The 13,385-nt window shown below is 32.2% G+C and overlaps 6 protein-coding genes and 1 non-coding gene across 7 annotated transcripts; 4 read left to right on the top strand and 3 right to left on the bottom strand.

Moving 5' to 3' along the window:
• Nucleotides 1-7: 7 nt before the first annotated feature.
• Nucleotides 8-1,735, top strand: TVAGG3_0372990 (uncharacterized protein; the record flags this gene model as incomplete). The annotated part of the gene is made up of 1 exon (XM_001330510.1): nt 527-1,699. One exon carries the CDS (start codon nt 527-529, stop codon nt 1,697-1,699), a length of 1,173 nt encoding a protein of 390 aa, XP_001330545.1.
• A 337-nt stretch (nt 1,736-2,072) lies between these two features.
• On the top strand, nt 2,073-2,927 carry TVAGG3_0372980 (uncharacterized protein; the record flags this gene model as incomplete). The annotated part of the gene is made up of 1 exon (XM_001330511.1): nt 2,073-2,927. One exon carries the CDS (start codon nt 2,073-2,075, stop codon nt 2,925-2,927), a length of 855 nt encoding a protein of 284 aa, XP_001330546.1.
• Nucleotides 2,928-3,218: 291 nt separating this feature from the next.
• TVAGG3_0372970 lies at nt 3,219-3,298 on the top strand. The gene has a single exon. It is a non-coding gene; the product is annotated as a tRNA-Leu (tRNA).
• A 111-nt stretch (nt 3,299-3,409) lies between these two features.
• On the bottom strand, nt 3,410-4,902 carry TVAGG3_0372960 (sperm-tail PG-rich domain-containing protein; the record flags this gene model as incomplete). The annotated part of the gene is made up of 1 exon (XM_001330512.1): nt 3,453-4,880. The coding sequence occupies one exon, from the start codon at nt 4,878-4,880 to the stop codon at nt 3,453-3,455; it is 1,428 nt and encodes a 475-aa protein (XP_001330547.1).
• A 226-nt stretch (nt 4,903-5,128) lies between these two features.
• On the bottom strand, nt 5,129-6,031 carry TVAGG3_0372950 (uncharacterized protein; the record flags this gene model as incomplete). Its single annotated transcript, XM_001330513.1, has 1 exon — nt 5,145-6,008. One exon carries the CDS (start codon nt 6,006-6,008, stop codon nt 5,145-5,147), a length of 864 nt encoding a protein of 287 aa, XP_001330548.1.
• Nucleotides 6,032-6,459: 428 nt separating this feature from the next.
• Nucleotides 6,460-6,729, bottom strand: TVAGG3_0372940 (uncharacterized protein; the record flags this gene model as incomplete). The annotated part of the gene is made up of 1 exon (XM_001330514.1): nt 6,460-6,729. The coding sequence occupies one exon, from the start codon at nt 6,727-6,729 to the stop codon at nt 6,460-6,462; it is 270 nt and encodes an 89-aa protein (XP_001330549.1).
• Nucleotides 6,730-11,451: 4,722 nt separating this feature from the next.
• On the top strand, nt 11,452-12,410 carry TVAGG3_0372930 (uncharacterized protein; the record flags this gene model as incomplete). Its single annotated transcript, XM_001330515.1, has 1 exon — nt 11,875-12,084. The coding sequence occupies one exon, from the start codon at nt 11,875-11,877 to the stop codon at nt 12,082-12,084; it is 210 nt and encodes a 69-aa protein (XP_001330550.1).
• Between the last annotated feature and the right edge of the window lie 975 nt (nt 12,411-13,385).

Here is a 13,385-nt window from a genome sequence, read left to right as displayed (position 1 = left end):
GCATAGTATTCAAACATTTCAATATAATTGACATTTGTCATAATTCAATTTTGATTTTTTCAGTACCAATTTTTGTAATGATCTTGAAAGTGATTGATAATTGACAACTAAGAAGATCTATTATTAAATAAGCCTCATTAAATTTATCAAAAACCTTTGGCGCCAAATAGTTTCAAAACATTTGAAGAATGATACAGCATGAAGATTAATATTCAAACACTTGGACTTGGTATAGTGATAGTTCGAAAATTGTATTCAAAGGTTGAGAAATTGAAAAACATTCCCAATCTTTATGATGTAAAAAGATACTATAATTGCTTTATTTTGTCCGTGATTTAAGCATGGTTTACTCAAAGCTTTTTATTTGAAGATATATTCAATTTTTGTGAAAATGGGTGTTCACTGAAAAGAATAGGTTTTGTATTTATTTTTAATAGAAAGTTATTGGTATCAGAGAATAGCAAAAAATGTGATGCGTATATTGATAACTGCTTTGTTAATTGTTTCAATTTGATTTTTGTCAGAAATGAATTTGATTGAACATCTTGCTGTATTGAGCTTAAATACCCAATGGAGTGATTTCTTCACTACAACTCCAAAAATATATTGCTCAAATCCATCAAATTGGAATGGAGATTACTATGTTTTAAATGTAATTTTCACTAGTTTATCGAACAGAGCTTTATTAATGGCATTTTCAAGTAATACAAAAGTGCTAATTGAATATTGTGATTTCACTAATGTTTCGGCAACAGGAAATGGAGGTGCAATTAACTTTGGTTCATATGGTATGTTTGTTGGAAATCATAATTGCGCTGATTCTTGTTATTGTACTGGATTCTGCCACTTTTCACTCAGTATAGTTTCCGCATCGCAATCTGCCTATAATTTAAATTTTTATACTTCATGTAAAAACTGTGGTCAATACAATCTAGGAAATGGCACAATAGGAAGTATCGGAGGATATTGCTGGTTAAATAATTCAAATATTTCTGACTGCCAAGCAATTACCCGTGCAGCTTATCTACTTGAAGATGCATCAAGAATATCTTATGAAGCGTATTGTCATATATCCAATAACAATAGTTCATATGCATTCGTGATGAAACATTATGTAGGAAAAACTGGCTATTTGCTATATATGAACTTCCTCAATAATAATGTAGATGATTATATTTTTTGCTCAGAAGGGTCATATATCATATTACAAAATTGCTCTGTGATTGATAATCCGTGCACATCAACCTTTTATAATTTCCAAGGAGAGTTTGTTGTTACATTCTCATATTTCAGTAACAGTGGAACCATTGGATCATTCGTGCGTACTTCCTCTATTTTGAGTTCTAGTTATGTAAATGATCTTGGTGATATTAATGAGGATTTATGTATCACTGTACTACCAACATCTATCTGTACCCCTATTCCATCAACCCCATTGCAAACTCCAAAATCTACACCACTTGTAACAATGCAAGCAACAAATTCAATAACTCCTGTCGTTACACCATTTAATACTCCATACGAAACATTAGCTAGTACTGCTATTAAAACTCCATATTATACGCCTTTGGCATCTACAGCTTCTACTTGCCAACCTACAATGTCACCATCTTCATCATCTACGTATGATCGAACAAACATTATGAAATATTTGAACAATAGAAATCCTGTATTCTTTATAATGCTAACTTATTTCTAATTATTTTAATATATATTGAAATTTGTAAAAATTCTTTCGGCATTATATTCATCTCTAGATATGTGTTTCCCAAATATTATTAATCTCGATGACCTTAAATTACAAAGTATCAAAAAATACTTTACTCTTAGATTTTAATAATTCATATATAAAAATGATTTTTATTATTATGTAAATTCATGAATATTAATTCAATGAGAATTTCGGACGAATTCTAATTCAAATTTTGAAAGGGTATTCGAAGCAAAGAATCATGAAAATATTCCAAATTTAAGTTCATAAATTACGAAAGGAATTAAAGGAAAATAAGGTGAAAACTTAAATGGGAGCAATTGAGAAGGAAATTGAATTTTTGAATTAAGAGTATAATAAGATGTTCTTCGATTTTTTGGGATCTAGTATCATCAGAAAAGATTGGAGTAATTATTACAGCGGTGTTCCTATAATCTATAATAGCTCAACATCAACCTGGGATGGTAATTACTATGTTGTAAATAATGAATTTGAGAACCTATCACAGAAGGCTCTTCAAATATCTGCATCAAGCAATACGAAAGTACTTGTTGAATACTGTTTCTTTTACAGTATTTCGTCATCTGGCTATGGAGGGGTGATATATTTAGGCTCCGCTGGAGAATACGTTGGAGCTTATTTATGTGCATCCAAATGTAAATGTGATTCATTTGGACACTTTTCATTAACCTGGACTAATGACGATAAAAATGCAAAGAATTGGTGTATTCAAAACTCCTGTTCGAATTGCGGAACGTATGGAGTTGGATATTGTACAGAAATCATGGATTATGGGGATGGAAAGTTTGCTAATTCTAATTTATCTAGTTGTCAATCTGAAGATAGATGTGCCTATATTAATGAACAAGCTTCGAATATTACTGATGATAAATTTTGCCAAATAGCAAATAACACTGCATCTTCTTCATATGTTGTGAAGCACTATACTGGATGTCAAAGAAATATGCGCTATATGAACATTGTAAATAACCATATTGCAAATTATATAATCTATAGTGAACAGGCAACTGTAGTAATTACAAATTGCTCATTAATTGATAACTCTGCAACAGATGTTTTTTATAATTCCGGAGGTTCTTTTACAGTAATAACTACATATTTAGAAAATTCTGGAACCATTTCAAACGATGCAAACACTATTTCAATTTCAACATCATATTTTCAATTAAAATTGAGTTTTTATGGAAAAAAATAAGTGTGCTACCAATGAATCGAAAAATATCCAACAAAATACTGAAGAATTAAGAGCTGAATCGGGTTCAAAAGTTGTTATTAGTATATTTTTGGGAAGGCAATTAGATTAAAAATGTTAATACTAAAGTGTAATCATTTCAAAATTGAAAAAATATATATAAGGTAGAAATAAAGAATATTTTTATTGAAATTGAAGATATAGATATGAACTCAGATAAGATTTTGCTTTTTAAATAAATTCTGAATTGAAATACATTTATTATAAAAGTCTCAAGAAGGAATTAAATGTCAAGGTACTATGGCCGAGTGGTCTAAGGCGGTGGATTCAAGTCCCACTACGCGAGTGCATGGGTTCGAACCCCATTGGTACCAATTTTTTATTTTTTGTTTTATCAACGCAAATGAGATTATTGTATTTTCATTTAAATCCAGATGGGAAAAGCATCGAGACTTTTTAAACTAATATAAATAACAACATTTATTGGGAGATTCAATCAAAAAAAACAAAATCATAAGTGTAAATAAATCATTGATTCACTTTCTTCAGGTCAGAATTAAACGACCTCTTAATAAGTCCATCATGATTATGGTCAACATTGTATGCACCTGGTCCAGGTACATCATTTCTTGGTGAATTCTCAAATCTTGTAGCTCGTGACACTGATGAACTCCTTTTTTGTTGTCTAAATTCTCTAACATTATAATCAACTGGTGATGGCCCTTTCTTAATTTCAAGAAATCCGATTCGAGATTCTTTTGCTTTTCCATATGTTTTATTAATAGCGCCAACGTTAGATATATCCTTTGGTGAGTATGCACCAGGTCCAGGAGTATCATAATTAATATCATATATTCTCCTTGAATCTGTATTATGAAATTGAGGTGAAGGATCTGTAGATTTAAGTTTAAAGCTACTGAAATCAAGTTCGTATGATCCAGGTCCTGGTGAAGTTGTTCCATAAAATTGTGTTTTTGCAATGGCTCGTGGAAGATTTGAAGTTGGTGATTTCATCCAATGAACATCTTTAGCTTCATAATCTCCTGGACCTGGCATATCATCTGCTGCATCTTTGAAGCGAGGAGCATTTGAACCGAAACCAGATCTTGGAGTTCTGGCACTAGATTTCGCTCTTCTTGCAGATGATTCAGCGCTTGCGTACTTCTGTGGTCCTGGATAATCATTTGGTTTTGCCCAAAGATCTCTTTTAACTTTGGATTTAAAATTAGAAGTGGCCTTGTTATAATTTATAAGGTCGCCGTGAGCCATGTTGCCACCTTTTGGTGATTCTAATGGCCTTTCGTCATGGTATTCTCTGATATTTGGCTGTATTTTAATATTTCCGGTTCGAGGTGTATAAGCTCCAGGTCCTGGAACATTTTTCTGTTCTCTATCAATTAAGCATGTCTGAGGTCGTCCATATTTGAGTGATGCTCCTATGTTTGTCTTTGGAATATCTGGATCGTAGCAACCAGGCCCTAAGTATGACTGATCATGTGTGTCTCTGAGAATTGGACGTAAGCTTCCGTCAGGTAAAGTTTCATATCCATCTACTCCTTGTCCAACATTTGGTGAATAAGGCATCGGAGCTTTCTTTATTGAAGATTTTGGCCTTCTTGAGCTTTTTGATGCCCATGATGTAATTTGGCTATGATCTACTGGTGAAGGGCCGTCATTAATCTGAAAAGGAGTTCTTTCGCTTCGAGATTGAAATGCTGAACATGGCCGTGATTGTTTTGATGCAGGTTTATCTGGATTGTATGCACCAGGATCTGGTGTTCTGTGTATTTTTTGGCCAAAAGGATTCCTTTTTTCTTTCGAACCACCAAAAGATGTATCATAATTATGCTTGACTTTTGAAATATCACGAATTTCATAACTTCCTGGTCCTACATTTGCTGTTGTCCCGGTGGATCCCCAGTTAAAATCGCGTTTACTGTATTTCCCCCAGGACATTTATAAACGTACACTATTTAAGTATGGATATTATTTTGATCAATACGTTCAAAAATATGTGAATATTGATGATTAATTGCTATCAGTGTTGAATACTGCTCAAAAAAAAACTTTGAGATTTATAAAATGAGGCATAATGTCAGCTAAATAGTTAATTGTCATATTATTGAATGAGTAAGAAATGATAAGATAATTAGCAGTAAGCAATGTCAAAATTAAAATAAAAATATTAAAATTAGTGCATGGATATTTGAAAAGGATAGTTTAATCGAATTTAAAATCTTTAGCAAGATCAACAACTCTGATCTTGCGATGCATTTTTTGGATAGATTTGAAAAAGAAAACATAAACTGTAACACCAAAGATGGCAAATGCAATTAATGCATATACTATCCATATCAATGGTGAAACAGATCTATTTGTAATCATATAAGAACTGGATAATGTTGGAATAAAATTAATTCCATTTTTTGTGAGTTCGTAGAAATTTCGTGGTGAATCTGTCCAATCACCGTAAATTGCGGCTGATTTTATGTTGATTAATAAACTTATGTTACTTGATATGTGATTAAGAGCAATTAAAGCTTGGTTTGTCGTATAAAATTCTTTATCATCGATATTCTGTGGATTATTTGTTGAATTGTATATATGTAATGACGTATCTGTTGGAAGATTAAGTTTTTTAATCACGAAATGCGGTTTCGATATGAAATTAACAAACCAGCATATGTTTGATGCATTTATATTTCGATTAATATCTAATTTGATCTCTTTCTGATTCATTGTAACAATCGAATAATCTGGACAAACTGTTTTTGGTAAATTCCATACAGAAATTGAAACACCACCTTTACTGTAATAAGTTATAGTTATACTCTTGCAATCAATTCGTAAATTATCTCCAATATTAGCATTATATGTGGTAATATTGTCATCTCTCCAAGTAATATCAATAATAACTGATCCTGTAATTGTATGGGGTTGTATTGAGATAAAAATTAAATCATCAATGCTGTTATTGGCAGTAATTGTTTCATGATCAAGTAAAATATATGTGTCAAATGTATTTTCTTTATGAGAATATGATTTTGACTTGTACCCGAATTTAGAGTAAGTCATCTTATTCATTAATAAAAGGAAAACAATGTTCATTTAGTCAAAGAAAAAAATTAATATTGGTCAGGAAATAAAAAGCTTAGTTGATAATAATGCTTGATATCAATGAGTTTTGTCTATGTAAATTTCGTTCGAATTGAGGAAATGAAAGAATATTTTTTCATTGAAAGGATATGAGCAAAAAATATCAGAATTACTGTCATGTATAGCTTTGGTATTACATAATTTCTAATACGCTTTTCTTAATTTTGTTTTATTAACTTATTTTTAAACAAATCATCAAATAAAAGCTATAAAAATATAATATGCAGATCCTATTGGAAGAGTATATTCTGTAAATATGCCAAAAAATGAATTCTGAATTTGAAAATGTATTTTTTTACAAATATAAGATTTTACAGTATGAGCTGCGAATGTACTTGAGCTTTACGGAAACATATTTATAACTATTAGTTGCATTTGTCTACTCTATTATATCTTCGTCATCCTTTCCAGTATCGTCACCACCAACAAATGGAATAACTTGCTCTATAATAGGAAATACTAAGTTGATGGCAATTCTAAGATTCTCTGATGAAGTTGCTGTAATTTTTATTAAGAGGGTAGTATTTTCGGAGCTAAAATTAAAGTCGTACTTTCCTCCTTCTGGTTTTACCTTTTCATTAAGAAGGGATAATGCTTCGGCTATTTTTTCTTCTGATTGAAGCGGATATTTGAAATTAGCACTAAACATTTGTCATTTTTCATAAAAGTGACAAAATTATAACTCAGTGAGGATCTCGTTTCGAGAAGTAACGACCGGTCTTTGGAAATGAGAATAGTGACCAGAAGAAACTTTCTATATATTTCAATGAATTTAGAATCAAAAATGATTTTAAATGATTCTTTTCAATTCTTCTCAAAATCAAATGAATCTATATAGAAGAAGATTGGCTCTTGAAATTGATTATTTATGAAATCAGAAAATAACTGAACGGAAATAATGAAAGCATGATATGAGTAATACTAAATATTTAAAATAATCCGCTCGACAGATTTATTAAAAACAAATACATGAATTAGGATACGGATTTGAGAGCTTTGGATTAACGCTCAATGAAACAATTCCAAAAGGTGATTGTAGAATTGTTTGCAAGCTCCACTCTGAATACTTCAAATGAACATTCTTATTGGCATTTACCAAAAAAAAAATCAGTAAAATAAATTTTTACTGTTTGGTGTTTGAAAAAGTGTTAAATGATTATCACTCTTTCGATTTAGAAATCATTTTCATTCTGTTGCACCATGATCAATGAGGTACTTGATGATTTCATCCAATTTCAGATCTTTTGCAAGTGTGAGAGGTCTGATATTTATATCAAAAGAATGGAACAAAGCAATGATGGATATGAAAATAAAAAGAATGTAATAAAGCAATGATGGATATGAAAATAAAAAGAATGTAATAAAGCAATGATATATACGAAAATAAAAAGAATAGAATAAAACAATGATATATACGAAAATAAAAAGAATATAATAAACCAATGATAGAAAATTAAATAGAATCCAGTAAAGCAATGATAGATATGAAAAGAAATGAAATATCATAAGACAATGATAGATGTGATAAGAAACAAAATAAGAATCATGTTGATATCTGCACCATGTTGAACTAAGGAATCAACGATTTCGAGGGAGTTTTCATGGATTGCATCAAAGAGAGGAGATTCGTAAAAATTTATAGAACTGTATGAAAAGAAAGAAAATTCTCTAAAAAATGATGAATGTGAAAATATAAATAATTTGATAAAACATTGATAAATTTGAAAAGAAAGTGGACAATATAATGCAGGGTTGAATTGTCTAATATAATGATGGACATGAAAAGAAAGAGAATTGCATGAAAAAATGATAAACATAATTAGAATTAGAATTTGATAAAGCAATGTTAAATATAAAAAGAAAGAGAATCGGATAAAACAATAATGAATATGAAATGAATGAGAATTTCATTAAGAAATGATCGATATGGAAGTTAAGAGAATAAAATTAAACAATGATTTATATGAAAAGAAAGGAACCATCATAAAACAAAGATAAATATGAAAAGAAAGAAATTATCAAAAAGAAATAATAGACGTGAAAAGAAAGATTATATAATTAAACAATAATAAATATGAATAAAAAGAGAATTCTATAAAATAATGTTATATGTGAAAAGAAAGAGAATGTAATAAAATAATGATAAATATGAATAGAAGCATAATAAGTTTCACATTGACATCAGCACCATATTCAATTAAGAAATTGACGATTTCTGATGAATTCTTTTTAATTGCAAAAGAGAGTGGGCATTCAACATAAATCGAAATAGAAATCTATGATTCAATGATAGATGTGAATTGTAAGATAATTGTATAAAACAAAATTGAATCCAATAAAGAAGTAATAGATATGCACTTAAAGATATGAGCTCTCAATTTTCGACCCCCAATATACGTTTATTTTAGTTTCGGCATATTAACATGAAGCACGAGCCAAACCCTTAAAGATGTGTCCTCTAGTTTTGCCAACTCTTTCATATATTGTAACTATTTTCAGGAAAAAACGCAAATTCAAAATTAGAAATTCACATTTAATCGAGTATAGTATTAAATTACTATCTTTCGTACACGGACCAAGCAACAACTCAAGGTGCATGCTCATTACAGACAAAATCCCCTCTAGTGCACTTAAATTGGGTGAGTTAGCACCAAACAAGCCATAAGTTAAAGATCTGAACTTGCTCCAGACAATGTATCACTTTAGTTATGAATGCACCAGAAATCCGTCCCAAACTCATACATTTCTACGCTAATCACGATAATAAATATACTATTTTGTACTTTTTACAATAAATCTCTCTTTGTTACACTACAAAATCAATGTGCATTTCGTTGCACCAGTTTTGAATCTTGTTAAATAATGATTTTTGTTACTTTCATGATACAGTCCCATTTAGTAAACGGATTATTTACAAAATAAAAATAAAAAATATATTTTTTATTTACGATTTTTTATATTTGGATTTTTAAGGCATAATTTAGAAAATATTAATAATTTAATCGATTTGATATTAAGAAAGACATTTAAAATTCATAAAAGATCCAAATAATTTCATATCCAAAGTTATTAATATTTGAAGATTTGAGGAAAGAAAAGGAGAAATATTGCATATGAAATGTTTTCAAAAATACATCAGAAATTGTAAAAGAATTTTAATAATTAATAAGATTTGGATAGGTTAAAATTTGTGATGAAACCACCAGATGCTAACTCACGCCACACATACACAGAAGCATTCTATCACGCAACCACCCGATGCTAACTCACGCCACACATACACAGAAGCATTCTATCACGCAACCACCCGATGCTAACTCACGCCACACATACACAGAAGCATTCTATCACGCAACCACCCGATGCTAACTCACGCCACACATACACAGAAGCATTCTATCACGCAACCACCCGATGCTAACTCACGCCACACATACACAGAAGCATTCTATCACGCAACCACCCGATGCTAACTCACGCCACACATACACAGAAGCATTCTATCACGCAACCACCCGATGCTAACTCACGCCACACATACACAGAAGCATTCTATCACGCAACCACCCGATGCTAACTCACGCCACACATACACAGAAGCATTCTATCACGCAACCACCCGATGCTAACTCACGCCACACATACACAGAAGCATTCTATCACGCAACCACCCGATGCTAACTCACGCCACACATACACAGAAGCATTCTATCACGCAACCACCCGATGCTAACTCACGCCACACATACACAGAAGCATTCTATCACGCAACCACCCGATGCTAACTCACGCCACACATACACAGAAGCATTCTATCACGCAACCACCCGATGCTAATTCACGCCACACATACACAGAAGCATTCTATCACGCAACCACCCGATGCTAACTCACGCCACACATACACAGAAGCATTCTATCACGCAACCACCCGATGCTAACTCACGCCACACATACACAGAAGCATTCTATCACGCAACCACCCGATGCTAACTCACGCCACACATACACAGAAGCATTCTATCATGCAACCACCCAATTTGACATTAATATTCATAAATATATTTATCAAACTTATATGCACCCAACGAATTTTCAAATTACTATCACCCACTTCTTTATTTTTATATTTTACAATTCTCTTATATACAAATTTAATACAAAGTTTTTATTCACTCATCATCTCTACTTCTTTATTATCTTCAATCTCATTCTAGCAGCTCTCGCATCTTTTACTTCCTTCATTAATTCAGGCAAGTATTTTTCCAACCAAATTTCTGGTTTATTTTGTAATGCAGATTCATAATTTTTTGATTGTTTTTCCAGAGAATTGATTAAATCTTTGGCATCTTGGAACGTTTCAAGATTATAAAGCAGTTTTACGACTAAAACTGCTTTATTTTTATCGTCAATATCAATAAATTCTGCGTATTTTGATATTTCGATCGGCGAACTCTTTTCTTTGTGATCCACGAGTTCATCCTGAGCACCTACATTTTTATCGATTGGGAATTCTATGATTTCACCTACGTTTTCTCCTATTTTCATAACATGTATGCCTGCAGAGGGAACATGACTCTTATTCATAAAGAAATCCTTGCAATATTTACAAGGATTCTTATCAGTATTAATATCATTATAGGAGAATCCGCAATGTATGCATTTTTCGTTTAACAAGTCATTCTTCTCGCGTTTTTGCTTATTAATGGGATCAATTGATTCATTAATCCTAATGATAGTATCATTCAGAATGAATTTGATGAAAGTAGAAAAGTTTCTTGCTTTTTTTGCAAGTTCGTTAATGTGTCTATGCTTACCCTCTGCACTATTATTAGTGCTTATAGGTGGAATGCGGTGGAATGCTGCTAAATAGGGATGCGTTAAACACGCCATTTGACCTGGCGTACATTTTTTTTGTTCGCCCAAAAATTTCGCCATTTGAGAAATTCAAAAATTAAAAATAAAATTTTAATCTTGATTTTTTATTTTCGTGATTTTTTTGAAACTTACATAAGCGATGAAATACTTTTTTTAAGTAATCGTTTATTATATATAAATATATCTTAATAAATTTAATTCCTTAAGGTAGAGCGTGTTCAAATTTAAAATCTCATACAATATTTTCTTAATGGCGTATTTTTCTGAGGTCGCCCAAATAAAGGTGAATTCAAAGTTGAGAACTCCAAGGCGTATGGCGAGTATTCAAAAAGTACGCCACTTACAAAATATTGAATGTGGATTATCAATTTTTTGGCGTGTTCAATTTCAAATTTTGATATTTATGTTTATTTTATTCAGTATAATGCTAAGAATTAAAATATAAAATTCATAGAATTTTTTCTTTGAAAATATTTTACATTTTTATTAGACCACTCCTAGACTAGTCATCAGGTTATCCTCAGATCATCCTCAGACTACTCCTTATCAGATTACTCATCATCCTCAGACTACTCCTTAGACCCCTCCTCATCAGACTCCTCCTCAGATCTTCCTCATAAGACTCCTCCTCAGATCTTCCTCATAAGACTCCTCCTCAGATCTTCCTCCTGAGACTACTCTTCAGACTACTCCTTAGAGTCCTCCTCATCAGACTAGTCCTGAGACTAGTCCTCAGACTAGTCCTCAGACTACTCCTGAAACTACTCCTCAGATTATCCTCAAACTACTCCTCAGACTACTCCTGAAACTACTCCTCAGATTATCCTCAAACTACTCCTCAGTCTAATCCTCAGACTCCTCCTCAGATTATCCTCAAACTACTCCTCGGTCTAATCCTCAGACTCCTCCTCAGATTATGCTCAGATTATCCTCAAACTCCTCAGATTATCCTCAGACTACTCCTCAAACTCCTCAGTCTAATCCTCAGACTCCTCCTCAGATTATGCTCAGATTATCCTCAAACTCCTCAGATTATCCTCAGACTACTCCTCAAACTCCTCAGTCTAATCCTCAGACTCCTCCTCAGATTATGCTCAGATTATCCTCAAACTACTCCCCAAACTAATCCTCGGTCTAATCTTCAGACTCCTCCTCAGATTATCCTCAAACTCCTCAGATTATCCTCAAACTCCTCAGACTACTCCTCGGTCTAATCCTCAAACTCCTCCTCAGATTATCCTCAAACTCCTCAGATTATCCTCAAACTCCTCAGACTACTCCTCAAACTCCTCAGATTATCCTCAAACTCCTCAGATTATCCTCAAACTCCTCAGATTATCCTCAAACTCCTCAGATTATCATCAAACTCCTCAGACTACTCCGTCTAATCCGACTCCTCCTCAGATTATCTTTACATATATATATCGATAACTAAATAATTACTTATTATAATCTTCTTATTTTTTTAATTAAATAAATTAAATTATCTTTCTACGTTTAATGATGAAAAGAGGAGTAGAAGAGAAAGAAAGAGAGAGAGAGAAAAAAAGAAAGAAAGAAAAAGGACGGTGATAATTTTGTATTGTTTTGTTATTCGGCCGAATGGCGGGTACGAAGTAGCCGCCATTCGGCCCCAAAAATGGTGTATTATTCTATTTTTAAACGGTCATGGCGTAAAACCGTCGCATCCCTACTGCTAAATGCTCTTGATCTTTATATATCTGCTTCCATTTTTCCAGCTGCTCATCTGATATATTCTTTGTAGCATACATTTTCTGAACCGATGGATCAAAACATTTGTAATTGTCCTCAAAATCTTGGGCCGATTTTGATAATAATACTATCAGAGCAAAAACATGTAGTAAAGTATTATTGCCCATGGTTCCGAGATAGTGCCTAATACAGATATAATTTTGGAAATGATTCGTATTCAAAAATTTTAAAACTCCAGTACCTAAATCGCTCATCCATTTGATTCTTGAAAAGTGCTCCATAATGTTTAATGATTTAAATTCAATATTCATGGCTGTAAGCCACCGTTGATAAGCAGCGGATGATTCGCTGCGCCCTATGTATATCCCTAGAGGGTAACCTCGCATATAGTAATTACCACGAGGAAAAATAAATATATATTTCGGCCATGAAAAAGTAGCATCTAAGTGAATTAAATTACACTCCAACGCCAAATTTCCTGATTCGCTTGGAATATATATAAGAAATTCTATAGGATTTCCATTGACGAATAAACTATCACTTCTTATCGTTGTGCTATAATTTACATAAAATTTCCCGGGATATGAAGTTAAGATATCACCAATCTCATTATCATGCTTTATTTTTTCCTGTATTTCATCTTGCAGAGGATGTCCTGGGAGATCAACTTTCGTTATTTGAATGTACCATTTTAACCTCCCTGAAAACTCTTTG

Source organism: Trichomonas vaginalis, chromosome V, assembly GCF_026262505.1.
Source record: "Trichomonas vaginalis G3 chromosome V, whole genome shotgun sequence".
Taxonomy (NCBI): Eukaryota; Parabasalia; order Trichomonadida; family Trichomonadidae; genus Trichomonas; species Trichomonas vaginalis.
Note: the sequence above shows the minus strand (reverse complement) of the source record. Positions and strands in the feature narration are given on the sequence as shown.